At 44.2% G+C, this 14463-nt stretch overlaps 1 protein-coding gene across 1 annotated transcript in view; it reads right to left on the bottom strand.

Annotated features, from left to right (window-relative positions):
- Positions 1 to 10979, bottom strand: part of LOC120051383 (leucine-rich repeat flightless-interacting protein 2-like) — a 42615-nt gene extending 31636 nt beyond the window's left edge. The window contains exon 1 of the mRNA XM_038998223.1: positions 10303 to 10979. Coding sequence (XP_038854151.1) covers positions 10303 to 10398 — 96 coding nt within the window. The 5' untranslated portion in view covers positions 10399 to 10979. The remainder of the gene's footprint in view (positions 1 to 10302) is intronic.
- Between the last annotated feature and the right edge of the window lie 3484 nt (positions 10980 to 14463).

Here is a 14463-nt window from a genome sequence, read left to right as displayed (position 1 = left end):
ATTGAGCGTCACTGGTACAGTACGGTGGCCTCATTGGGTCACTATTCACTATTCAGGAGATTAGGATACTGGATTATGTCAGGGTAGATTAGGCAGGTAAGCCTGGTGAGACTCAGTCCGGTTTCATGGGCCTTCACTGTGAAGAAATCATATGGCAGCCTGCCCAGCCCAGCCTGCCTTACAGCTTGCCCGGTCTGCCTGTCAACAAAGACCGATGTGGAGGGTGGAGGTCTGGGGCTGCCTGTCAACAGGGACCGATGAGGAGGGTGGTCTGGGGCTGCCTGTCAACAGAGACCAATGAGGAGGGTGGAGGTCTGGGACTGCCTGTCAACAGAGACCGATGAGGAGGGTGGAGGTCTGGGGCTGCCTGTCAACAGAGACCAATGAGGAGGGTGGAGGTCTGGGGCTGCCTGTCAACAGAGACCGATGAGGAGGGTGGTCTGGGGCTGCCTAGGCAAGTGTAGACCATATCAGAGTCAGCATCGTGGATAATTTCAGACACTCAATCACATCCTAGCCTGCCTTAAAGCTATAATATGTCACTTTTTGGGTGACACAACCAAATTCACAGAGAAATGTGAGTTATAGATCTGTCATTTTCATTGAAAGCAATATACAGGGGGTACCGGTACCGAGTCAATGTGCGGGGGTACAAGTTAGTCGAGGTAATTGAGGTAATTTGTACATGTAGGTAGGGGTAAAGTGACTATGCATCGATAATAAACAGCGAGTAGCAGCAGCATAAAAAAAAGGGGGAGGTGGGAGTCAATGCTAATAGTCGGGGAGCCAATTTTCTTGCCGTTCAGCAGTCTGATGGCTTGGGGGAAGAAGCTGTTAAGAAGCCTTTTGGACCTAGACTTGGTGCTCTAGTACCGCTTGCCATGCGGTAGCAGAGAGAACAGTCTATGACTATAGGTTGGCTGGAGTCTTTGGCAATTGTTAGGACCATCCTTTGACACCGCCTGGTATAGAGGTCCTGGATGGCAGGAAGCTTGGTCTGGGCTGTATACACTACCCTCCGTAGTGTTATTTTAACCACTAGGGTTGTGAAACTAAGTGGATCTATGGAAATATCGCCACTAAATCAAATTCAAGTGTAGGGACATGTGACAATAAAGTGAATGACTAAGTTAACAGAATTTATATAATTTCATTGGGGGAAAAGTAATGGAAGATGAACCTGTGAAAATGGTGTCTATGCTTCAAGCCATAACTGTATATCTCTGATCACAAAAAAAGTAACGTTGGATCACGCATTGTAGGCCTATATCCAGGACAGAAATACCAGAAATATAATCCAGGATTTTTACAACTGGCTGCATCCATCCCCTTCGAGACAAAACACTCCCCCTGGTTTCTTTTTCATTTAACCTTTATTTAACTAGGCAAGTCAGTTAAGAACAAATTCTTATGTACAATGACGGCCTACCCCAGATGACACTGGGCCAATTGTGCGCCGCCCTATGGGACTCCCAATCACAGCCGGATGTGATACAGCCTGAATTCGAACCAGGGACTGTAGTGACGCCTCTTGCACTGAGATGCAGTGCCTTAGACTGCTGCGTCACTCGGGAGTCCAGTTCTTAAAGACTGCTGTGATAAAACTAGCCACTGGTCAGTACTATGAGGCCTGGAAGCTTGTCGGCTTGGACAGCAGCAGCTCCCATCCAGAGCGGACCTCATGGAGGCTTGGACAGCAGCAGCTCCCATCCAGAGCGGACCTCATGGAGGCTTGGACAGCAGCAGCTCCCATCCAGAGCAGACCTCATGGAGGCTTGGACAGCAGCAGCTCCCATCCAGAGCAGACCTCATGGAGGCTTGGACAGCAGCAGCTCCCATCCAGAGCAGACCTCATGGAGGCTTGGACAGCAGCAGCTCCCATCCAGAGCAGACCTCATGGAGGCTTGGACAGCAGCAGCTCCCATCCAGAGCAGACCTCATGGAGGCTTGGACAGCAGCAGCTCCCATCCAGAGCAGACCTCATGGAGGCTTGGACAGCAGCAGCTCCCATCCAGAGCAGAACTCATGGAGGCTTGGACAGCAGCAGCTCCCATCCAGAGCAGAACTCATGGAGGCTTGGACAGCAGCAGCTCCCATCCAGAGCAGACCTCATGGAGGCTTGGACAGCAGCAGCTCCCATCCAGAGCAGACCTCATGGAGGCTTGGACAGCAGCAGCTCCCATCCAGAGCAGACCTCATGGAGGCTTGGACAGCAGCAGCTCCCATCCAGAGCAGACCTCATGGAGGCTTAAAAGCAGAACAGCTTTGTAACTCCAGATGTTTTCCTTCACCAGTGTCAAGACCTTCACAGGCATGATGCATCCCCACGGATCTATTCATAGCCAGGCTCTCTGAATGAGAGGAGAGGGAAGGGCCACCTCAACACTTACTGGAAAATAAAGTCTCTTGGAAGTTATTCAGTGCACTCCTCTCATAGGGGCAAATCCCAACTTCCCGTTAAGACGAAATTCTCTGTTCTGCCATTGACCTCAATGAAAGTTAGGCTTCGCCCCATCGTGAACACATAAGTGCAGGAAAATATGATCATTATAAACGGTTGATCACTTGAACCTAAATAGTTTAGTAAAAGCGTAATGCCCTGTACTGTATAGTACATTCTAGTCTCATGCTGTGCTCATGAGGCCTTGTTGGGGGCAGTGTAGAGTGTCCCATTCAGGTGTGTTGTGACAACACCATAATACCATAGAAGTACATTCTAGTCTCATGATGTGTTGAAGCAGTAGTCCTATTTGAGGGTTGAGCACTTAGCTTGGAGTTTTCTGGGGTGTTTTGAGACTAATGTCCGTCCAGAGAACACATGTATCTGTCTGATACATCCCCGTACAGGCCAGTGCCCTGATATATACATAGCAGCATTTTACAGTGATAATCTTCTTAGCAGGAGCCTCATGCAGAGATGTATGCACTTTGAAGAGCAGCACTTCTGCTGTGTGTGTGTGTGTGTGTGTGTGTGTGTGTGTGTGTGTGTGTGTGTGTGTGTGTGTGTGTGTGTGTGTGTGTGTGTGTGTGTGTGTGTCGCCTGTTCATCACGCTTCACTAATTGCCTGCCACCTCGCCCAACGCTACACAGCGACTTAACAGTTCCAATGCAGTCGTTTTTATTTCAATATCAAATCATTTCTGGGTAACAATTAAGTACACTACCGTGATTGTTTTTCAATTAAAATGGTCAAAAGAAACTAAAATAGCTTCTCAGCAAAGAGCAATTTCTTTAGCAAGAATTTTGCTCGGACTGTCTTAGACTGGTCTGGCTGGAGGAAAACTGAAAACTAGCTGTTATTGGCAGAGAGGTTTGGAACTCTCTTTCTTATTGGTCTATTAACTCATTTACCGGTGATGTCACCAGGCAGGCCAAAACTCCATCCCACCAAAACAGGCTGAAATTTCAGGCGGTCCTCTCAAACTCATTGGGAATCCCTTTTGGATTAAATGGGTCAAATAATATTTGATTTGAGACATGATGATGACATAATGATTTAGCCAGAATACAGTAAAAGCTGGTTATTGTTGCCATGCCACTATGCCAGCAGTGATTAAAGCGCAGGTTCACGTTTTTCTTCATGAATGTTGTTCTGGAGGCAGCTCTGCAGAGTACTAGCTGGCACAGCCACAAAGTCATAGAATCTGATTTTAAACCTAACCCTAACCTTAACCAGACTGCTAACCCTAATGCCTAACCTTAAATTAAGACCAAAAAGCACTTCTTTTTTTCAGGAATTTTTACAATATAGCCAATTTTGACTTTCCAGCTGGTCTATCTAAGGGGAAATCGCTAAATTCTGCCTTCAGGACAAGACTCATGACAATAAATGTCAACCTGCGATTAAAGCAGGATGTGGATGATGCTGAGAGGCTTAAGAGATGCAGGTCACTGGCATAGACACAGTCCAATCCCCTGGTGCAGAGGGGCTGCTGAGTGCTTTTACACACAAACACACACATGCACAGATCGCATGCACACATATACACACACATGCACACATATACACAAACACACACACAAAAGTGGATACACACACACATGAACATGTACACACACCAATACACACATATATGTGAAACCCAAGGGAACAGCTGTCAGCTTGCCCAGTAGGTCAGACTTCACCAGCTAGAACATGAAAGTCAGCCAAAAGCCCATCTCTTCCTCCTCACATGCCCCCAACCCAAGCCCACCATGGGCCCCTGTACTGCCCCCCACCCCCACCCCTCCTTTTAATACTGGAGCTGTCTATCTGTTAATTCCTCCTAATTCCACAGGGACACACCCCCAAACATCGTGTTTAATCATTGACTAAGGATTCTGAATCTGGCCTGTCTGTATTTGTCAAACAACACCCTGGCACTAATGATACGACTAGCAGGTACCTGCTGAATATCACTGTCAAACAACACCCTGGCAGTAATGATATGACTAGCAGGTACCTGCTAATGATGTCTGTCTGTCATCTGCAGCTCTCAACGGTTTGTTATCACATGACTGGGGGCTTCAGGCCTCACTGCACTTGGTTTGGTTTGAGAGACACTTGGCGTCTCATTGAGAACCTGAATATCACTGTCAAACACCCTGGTAGTAATGATATGACTAGCAGGTACCTGCTGAATATCACTGTCAAACAACACCCTGGTACTAATGATATGACTAGCAGGTACCTGCTGAATATCACTGTCAAACAACACCCTGGTACTAATGATACGACTAGCAGGTACCTGCTGAATATTACTGTCAAACACCCTGGCACTAATGATATGACTAGCAGGTACCTGCTGAATATCACTGTCAAACAACACCCTGGTACTAATGATATGACTAGCAGGTACCTGCTGAATATCACTGTCAAACAACACCCTGGCACTAATGATACGACTAGCAGGTACCTGCTGAATATCACTGTCAAACAACACCCTGGTAGTAATGATATGACTAGCAGGTACCTGCTGAATATCACTGTCAAACAACACCCTGGTACTAATGATATGACTAGCAGGTACCTGCTGAATATCACTGTCAAACAACACCCTGGTAGTAATGATATGACTAGCAGGTACCTGCTGAATATCACTGTCAAACAACACCCTGGTACTAATGATATGACTAGCAGGTACCTGCTGAATATCACTGTCAAACAACACCCTGGCACTAATGATATGACTAGCAGGTACCTGCTGAATATCACTGTCAAACAAACACCCTGGTAGTAATGATACGACTAGCAGGTACCTGCTGAATATTACTGTCAAACAACACCCTGGCACTAATGATATGACTAGCAGGTACCTGCTGAATATCACTGTCAAACAACACCCTGGTAGTAATGATATGACTAGCAGGTACCTGCTGAATATCACTGTCAAACAACACCCTGGTACTAATGATATGACTAGCAGGTACCTGCTGAATATCACTGTCAAACAACACCCTGGTACTAATGATATGACTAGCAGGTACCTGCTGAATATCACTGTCAAACAACACCCTGGCACTAATGATACGACTAGCAGGTACCTGCTGAATATCACTGTCAAACAACACCCTGGCACTAATGATATGACTAGCAGGTACCTGCTGAATATCACTGTCAAACACCCTGGCACTAATGATATGACTAGCAGGTACCTGCTGAATATCACTGTCAAACAACACCCTGGCACTAATGATACGACTAGCAGGTACCTGCTGAATATCACTGTCAAACAACACCCTGGCACTAATGATACGACTAGCAGGTACCTGCTGAATATCACTGTCAAACAACACCCTGGCACTAATGATACGACTAGCAGGTACCTGCTGAATATCACTGTCAAACAACACCCTGGCACTAATGATACGACTAGCAGGTACCTGCTGAATATCACTGTCAAACAACACCCTGGTACTAATGATATGACTAGCAGGTACCTGCTGAATATCACTGTCAAACAACACCCTGGTACTAATGATACGACTAGCAGGTACCTGCTGAATATCACTGTCAAACAACACCCTGGTACTAATGATATGACTAGCAGGTACCTGCTGAATATCACTGTCAAACAACACCCTGGTAGTAATGATATGACTAGCAGGTACCTGCTGAATATCACTGTCAAACAACACCCTGGCACTAATGATACGACTAGCAGGTACCTGCTGAATATCACTGTCAAACAACACCCTGGTACTAATGATATGACTAGCAGGTACCTGCTGAATATCACTGTCAAACACCCTGGCACTAATGATATGACTAGCAGGTACCTGCTGAATATCACTGTCAAACAACACCCTGGCACTAATGATATGACTAGCAGGTACCTGCTGAATATCACTGTCAAACAACACCCTGGTACTAATGATATGACTAGCAGGTACCTGCTGAATATCACTGTCAAACAACACCCTGGTACTAATGATATGACTAGCAGGTACCTGCTGAATATCACTGTCAAACAACACCCTGGTACTAATGATACGACTAGCAGGTACCTGCTGAATATCACTGTCAAACAACACCCTGGTACTAATGATATGACTAGCAGGTACCTGCTGAATATCACTGTCAAACAACACCCTGGCACTAATGATACGACTAGCAGGTACCTGCTGAATATCACTGTCAAACAACACCCTGGTACTAATGATACGACTAGCAGGTACCTGCTGAATATCACTGTCAAACAACACCCTGGTACTAATGATACGACTAGCAGGTACCTGCTGAATATCACTGTCAAACAACACCCTGGTACTAATGATACGACTAGCAGGTACCTGCTGAATATCACTGTCAAACAACACCCTGGTACTAATGATACGACTAGCAGGTACCTGCTGAATATCACTGTCAAACAACACCCTGGTACTAATGATATGACTAGCAGGTACCTGCTGAATATCACTGTCAAACAACACCCTGGTACTAATGATACGACTAGCAGGTACCTGCTGAATATCACTGTCAAACAACACCCTGGTACTAATGATATGACTAGCAGGTACCTGCTGAATATCACTGTCAAACAACACCCTGGTACTAATGATATGACTAGCAGGTACCTGCTGAATATCACTGTCAAACAACACCCTGGTACTAATGATATGACTAGCAGGTACCTGCTGAATATCACTGTCAAACAACACCCTGGTACTAATGATATGACTAGCAGGTACCTGCTGAATATCACTGTCAAACAACACCCTGGTACTAATGATACGACTAGCAGGTACCTGCTGAATATCACTGTCAAACAACACCCTGGCACTAATGATACGACTAGCAGGTACCTGCTGAATATCACTGTCAAACAACACCCTGGTACTAATGATACGACTAGCAGGTACCTGCTGAATATCACTGTCAAACAACACCCTGGTACTAATGATACGACTAGCAGGTACCTGCTGAATATCACTGTCAAACAACACCCTGGCAGTAATGATATGACTAGCAGGTACCTGCTAATGATGTCTGTCTGTCATCTGCAGCTCTCAACGGTTTGTTATCACATGACTCGGGGCTTCAGGCCTCACTGCACTTGGTTTGGTTTGAGAGACACTTGGCGTCTCATTGAGAACCATTTCCACTGAGCAACAGATTGGAGTATTATGGCGTCTTGTCAGTGCCATAGATTATAGTGTGTAGAGATGGGAGAGAGACAGGACTGGAGTAAGCAGATTTTATATTGCAGTAGTTGCATTAGAACATTCCTGTGTGTGTGTGTGTGTGTGTGTGTGTGTGTGTGTGTGTGTGTGTGTGTGTGTGTGTGTGTGTGTTCAAAACAACCCCATATTCTGCTTAAGAACAGCTGTATAGCTTTGTCAACACTGTTCTGAGGACGAGGCACACAGTGTGTTATTATATTCCAGTATGTCAACATCCCATTTCAGATCATATTCTCATTAGCATGCGGGTGGGAGTGTCTTCTGAAGGGCCTTCACATCATGTTGCCACTCATATGGTGACCAAGCCCTCCTCTGATGTAGGAACTAAACAAAACACTGCCTTCCTGGTTGCTTAGTTCCCACCACACCCATGACAATTAGGGACGTTTATGTGTTCAAGGATCTGACTAGTGGTTCTGACTGATAGAACCTTTCTGTGTTTCTGTACAGACACATATGATTCATATTGCACATTGACTTATTATCTGTATACTTCTTTATTTAGAAGAATGGCAGGGGAGCAGGAGAGAATAACAAGCCCTTTGATATTTAGTGAGGACGTGTAGAACCTTTCAGGGGGAATATGATGGTCCACATAGTGAGGCTTTTACGTCAGTTTACAGACGTGGCTGGTCAGAAAACCTACAGCACACCATTACACTGGTGAGTTGTTTTAATATCATCAAGGACCGGGGTTACATGTTGATAAAATCAACCAGATGAAAATGGAAGAGCTGGACTCTAGTGACATTTTGGAGGCCATTTGCAATGGGCACCGGGCGCGGCAAGTCAATATTTTGTGGTCACTGGTCAACAGACTTCAGTCTATAGTTGGTCCGAAGCCTGTCCTTACAAATACTAGCCGGAGTCTCACTAGAGCCCTGGACTTTTTTATTTTAACCTTCATTTAACTAGACAAGAACAAATTCCCATTTACAATGACAGCCTACCGGGGAACAATGGGTTAACTGCCTTATTCAGGGGGAGAACAACAGATTTTTACCTTGTCAGCTCAGGGATTTGATCCAGTGACCGCCCAACGTTCTAACTACTAGGCTACCTGGCGCCAGATTTCAATATAGTATGATGACAAACTGTCTGTTGGTCTCCCTATGATTGTATCCCCATCAACTTCTGATTGTGTTTCCTCCACCCCAAAAAACATCATCTCACATCACATTTGGTCTCTGTGGCTCAGTAGGTAGAGCATGGTGCTTGCAATGCCAGGGTTGTGGGTTTGATTCCTGCTGGGATTGCCACATGAAAAGTGTTTAAAAGCATCTGCTAAATTTGGATATTATATGATGTGGTTTACTTTATCTCCTGTCATTGGTCTGCACTGATTTGTTTTCACCTATCATGTGACCTCAAATTGTTGTAAAGAGAGGAGACAAGGGGAGAAAGCCAGTTCAGACTCCCCTCAGTATTGAGATGCACCCCTCATTGCAGTATGACCTACATCTATCTTTTTCTCTCTCTCGCTCGCTCTCTCTCTCTCCTGCTTCTTTAATAAGCGTCATGGATAGATGATAGACAGATAGATGAATAGGTGATGATGGATAGATGATATATGATAGGTGATAGATGATATATGGATAGATGATATATGATAGGTGATAGATGATATATGGATAGATGATATATGATAAGTGATAGATGATATATGGATAGATGATATATGATAGGTGATAGATGATATATGGATATATGATAGGTGATAGATGATATATGGATAGATGATAGGTGATAGATGATATATGATAGGTGATAGATGATAGGTGATATATGATAGGTGACAGATGATATATGGATAGATGATGGGTGATATATGATAGGTGATATATGATAGGTGACAGATGATAGATGACAGGTGATAGGTGAATAGGACATGGATCAATAGCTAGGAAATCTGACATTACAGTTGGTACCCATTTCAACGTGCAAGGAGAAAACAAACGTGTCCTTGCCACAAAGGTCATCCCCAATTGTCTTTATCAAGCAATTTACCCCTCAACAATTCCCCCATTCATTGTGTCGCTTTGATCTACTGTCCATCCACATGCCAGTTTATGTAGGCCAAGCAAACAATGTCCGTGTTTCCTTTTACAAATAATGCGTCTTTGTCTGTTAGTCCAGGGAATGCCTTGCATACAGCATCGGAGAGGCAGTACGATACACGTCCATTACACCCAGTGAATAATAATTACCACGCTGTGTTCGTCAGTTGAGAAGGGTGTGGGCTGCAGCAACTGATGCATTTTGAATAGTCCTGGTGTAGCCTAGGCTAAGTGGTTCCCAACCTTTTTCGGTTACTATTCCACCAACTAAATGTTGCTCTGTCCGGAGTACCCCTGAAGTACCCCCTCATGTGCATTTTACCAGTAAGCTTATAGTCTCACGAGTCTTCTTAAGTACCCCCTGTGGATAGGCCAAGTACCCCCAGGGGTCCTACTGCCCCAGGTTGGGAACGTCTGGTCTAGGCTATACTATGTGTGATAGACATGCTCGTGTCTTTATGTTGGCATAATATATATGTATAACATAGGCTTAAATTGAAGGCACTCCGTGGAATAGTTTTGGCGCAGTATGACGAGCACTGCCTCCCAAAATAAGAAGAAAAAACATATCCCAAAACTTACCTCTCGAGCAATTTGACTGAGGGCATCGTCCTCCGCGGTCAGTCTCTCCCTGTTGGGGATTCTTTTTCTTCCACTGCCAGTAATCTGAGTTCCCATGTTTGTGTATTCTGTGATAAAGTCCTTACTGTAGCATACGTGTCAGCCTCGAAGAAATTCAAAAATGGAACACAGGAGCCGAATGATGACGATGAAGGGCACGCTGGAAAAATATAATCACCATCTCCACGTAATGGAAAAATAGCTCACCAATAACACGCGAAAAGAAGTAAACTATTTTCAATCGGGTAGCTACAATGTAACAACAATCCATCATCAATTCGCTTCCCAGGCACGAGACGTGATGCCATTCTGATACATTGTTTCAATGTAACCGCCTTCAAACGTAACAAACTGCATCACGAATATCCTTGATTCCTGTTGCTGATAAACAACTAATATCACACGCGTCACTTTGATGTGTCAAAACACCCTCATAGCATCAGGCTACCTCTTTGGGTGCCTTGGAAAACGAATTGTCATCTAGCTAATCCTAGGTTTCGGTATGGAACACTAAAACAAGAACACACGCGAGCCTGATAAATAATCGTTCTGTAGGTAGACCTAATAGCGATTGAATAATGTCCTCGTTATTTGCTTTAGTAGGACGCGGGAGTCGACGAGATGTCAAAGCAGATGGAGGAAAGTTTTATTGCAGCGCAATCCCGGATGATGACCACAGCGGGATGAATACACGTTCCGGGGCAGAGCCTCGAGCCTGCTGTAGATAGATAGTGGACACAGTATGGACGGGATGGGTGTACTCAAAACAGTCGAATTTTACTGGTCATACAATTGTCAAAGCAGTTCCTTTGTGGTGTTTTCGTTCAGAATGTATCGTATAGCTTGAGAAAGGTTTGATGCCTTAACAAATATTCTGTAGCCTAATGACCCGAATGGAATAACCCTGGAATGCAAGAAGCAGGCCTGTCAGTTGACATGGTCTTTAGACGTCTCCAATAGTCTCGATGCAAACAGATAGGCTATTATCCTACTACTATTTTAGAAGGTAGGTCAGCACTGAGTTCAACCAAATAAATCTCACTTGCCATGTCGAAATTGTGGCATAGGTCTGTAATGGCAATTCTCTGAATAGCAGCGTGTTTATCTTATTCCTTTGTTTCGGTGCATTTCTGATTCAAGCCTAAATTATAATATCAGACAATTTTAATCTGTAACGTTAACTCTGACCTCATGTCTAGTCAGTAAACTAGATGAACGCCTTCTGTTTATGCCGGAGAGCTCAGTGCCAATCCATAGCTACTGCGGGGAAATCACTCTCTCTAGTGGAGAAAGATAAGATAACAGATTTGCCCTGAATTATTGTTTTTTTAGTGTAATTCATGTTATTGCAGTTGAATTTATGTTATTTGGTGTCATTCAAATCAAATCAAATGTATTTGTCACATGCACCGAATACAACAGTTGTAGACCTTACAGTGAAATGCTTACTTACAAGCCTTTAACCAACAATGCAGGTTTAAAGAAAATACCTATAAAAAAGGTAAGAGATAATAATAACAAATGATTAAAGAGCAGCAGTAAATAACACTAGTGGGGCTATATACAGGGGGTACCGGTACAGAGTCATCAATGTGCGGGGGCACTGGGGTTGAGGTAATTGAGGTAATATGTACATGTAGGTAGAGTTATTAAGGTGACTATGCATAGATAATAACAGAGAGTAGCAGCAGCGTTCCGGGGGGGGGGGGGGGGGGGGGGGTTGCATTGCAAATAGTCTGGGTAGCCATTTGATTAGCTGTTCAGGAGTCTTATGGCTTGGGGGTAGAAGCTGTTTAGAAGCCTCTTGGACCTAGACTTGGTACTCTGGTACCGCTTGCCATGCGGTAGCAGAGAGAACAGTCTATGACTGGGGTGGCTGGAGTCTTTGACAATTTTTAGGGCCTTCCTCTGACATTGCCTGGTATAGAGGTTCTGGATGGCAGGAAGCTTGGTCCCTGTGATGTACTGGGCCGTACGCACTACCCTCTGTAGTGCCTTGCGGTCGGAGGCCGAGCAGTTGCCATACCAGGCAGTGATGCAACCAGTCAGGATGCTCTCAATGGTGCAGCTATAGAACCTTTTGAGGATCTGAGGACCCATGCCAAATCTTTTCAGTCTCCTGAGGGGGCATATGTTTTGTCGTGCCCTCTTTACGACTGTCTTGGTGTGCTTGGACCATGTTAGTTTGTTGGTGATGTGGACGCCAAGGAACTTGAAGCTCTCAACCTGCTCCACTACAGCCCGTCGATGAAAATGGGGGCGTGCTTGGTCCTCCTTTTCCTGTAGTCCACAATCATCTCCTTTGTCTTGATCACGTTGAGGGAGAGGTTGTTGTCCTTGCACCACACGGTCAGGTCTCTGACCTCCTCCATATAGGTTGTCTCATCGTTGTCCGTGATCAGGCCTACCACTGCTGTGTCATCAACAAACTTAATGATGGTGTTGGAGTCGTGCCTGGCCGTGCATTCATGAGTGAACAGGGAGTACAGGAGGGGACTGAGCACGCACCCCTGAGGGGCCCCCGTTTTGAGGATCAGCGTGGCGGATGTGTTGTTTCCTACTCTTACCACCTGGGGGCGGCCCGTCAGGAAGTCCAGGATCCAGTTGCAGAGGGAGGTGTTTAGTCCCAGGATCCTTAGCTTAGTGATGAGCTTTAAGGGCACTATGGTGTTGAACACTGAGCTGTAGTCAATGAATATCATTCTCACATAGGTGTTCCTTTTGTCCAGGTGGGAAAGGGCAGTGTGGAGTGCATTGATATGGTATTACAGTTTAATTTATGTTTTTAGTGTCATTGATATGTTATTACAGTCTAATCGGAATCTTAAAAGTACACGTGTTTGTTTAAAAAGTGCTACAATTTATATTGTTAATTATTGCAATACCCTGTGATCATTATGTCAAGTGCGCTCGTTCACCAGAATAACAATTGACATCTTAAACATGGACTTGGTTGAACATCAATGAAAATCCTTGGCAATGCTTTGCCACAGTATGTTGAAGACAATGTTTTTTCCTCATCGACGGTCGAGAATGCTACGCTAACAGGATCTCAAAACTACCATGATTGGCTAAGCAATAATGTTAAATAATATGAATGTGAAAACGCTGTGTCACTAGGTGGCAGCACGTGTCTGCCTGCAATCACTATACCAATATGGGTTGGGCAGAGCGGGCCTTCTTACCTGTAGTGTATGTTAAGATCCTCTCAGAATAGAAACACTCAAACACTCAACAGTTGATGTGATACAATTTATTAGATGCAGAAGCCCAGTGACAGCATAATACACTGCAGCTTTTCAAATGATACAGTATATATATATATATATTCATCCTACTGCAATATTTATAATTGTCTTGAAAATGGTTTCAAACATCTTTTTTTATATGAATTGAGAGAAAACAAAGATCATTATCCAGACTAGATAACTTGTTATTTCATATAATATTTGTCTGGTCAGTGTCAAGGCATCATTTCACTGTTCTTTTTCAGAAAGATATTTACTAAGATATTATGTAACAGACACTCTGTTATTTAAATTTAACACAGTTGGTGATGTAAGATAGTAAGTTGTGGTGCTTGTTTCTCAGAATCCCATGGAACCCAAAAGGTCATTATTAGACGAGGTCATGATAGTGTACAGTAACTAACACTTTACTAGTGTTCACTAATCAAACTCCATTCTAACACAGAAAGTCACTTTTGGCCTATATGGCACAGATTCATTTTTTAAATCAGGAAACTTAGACTGTTTTGCAGCAGGAAGCCCAATTCTGATATTTTTTCCCACAAATTGCCCTTTTAACCAATCACATCGGATCCTCTCATGAGTTTAGACATCAGATACATTGAGACTGAGAGGATCCTTCAGAATGCGTCTGATTCTCAGGCAGTAAACCAGGGTTGTTCTTGCATTGAACATAGCTATGGTATAGCCTGCTTTTACAGCACATAACTGCTGTGCATTGTGGGTGTGGATATACCATTAACATACTGTAACAATGTGGATATGAGAGTGACCTCAGATACACAGTGGATCAGTGACAGATACGGTTTAAGGTATATTTCAGTAACTAAGATAATACATACAGTATCATCGGGCTTATTCGTCATACAGTCCT

This window comes from Salvelinus namaycush, chromosome 7, assembly GCF_016432855.1.
Source record: "Salvelinus namaycush isolate Seneca chromosome 7, SaNama_1.0, whole genome shotgun sequence".
NCBI lineage: Eukaryota > Metazoa > Chordata > Actinopteri > Salmoniformes > Salmonidae > Salvelinus > Salvelinus namaycush.
Note: the sequence above shows the minus strand (reverse complement) of the source record. Positions and strands in the feature narration are given on the sequence as shown.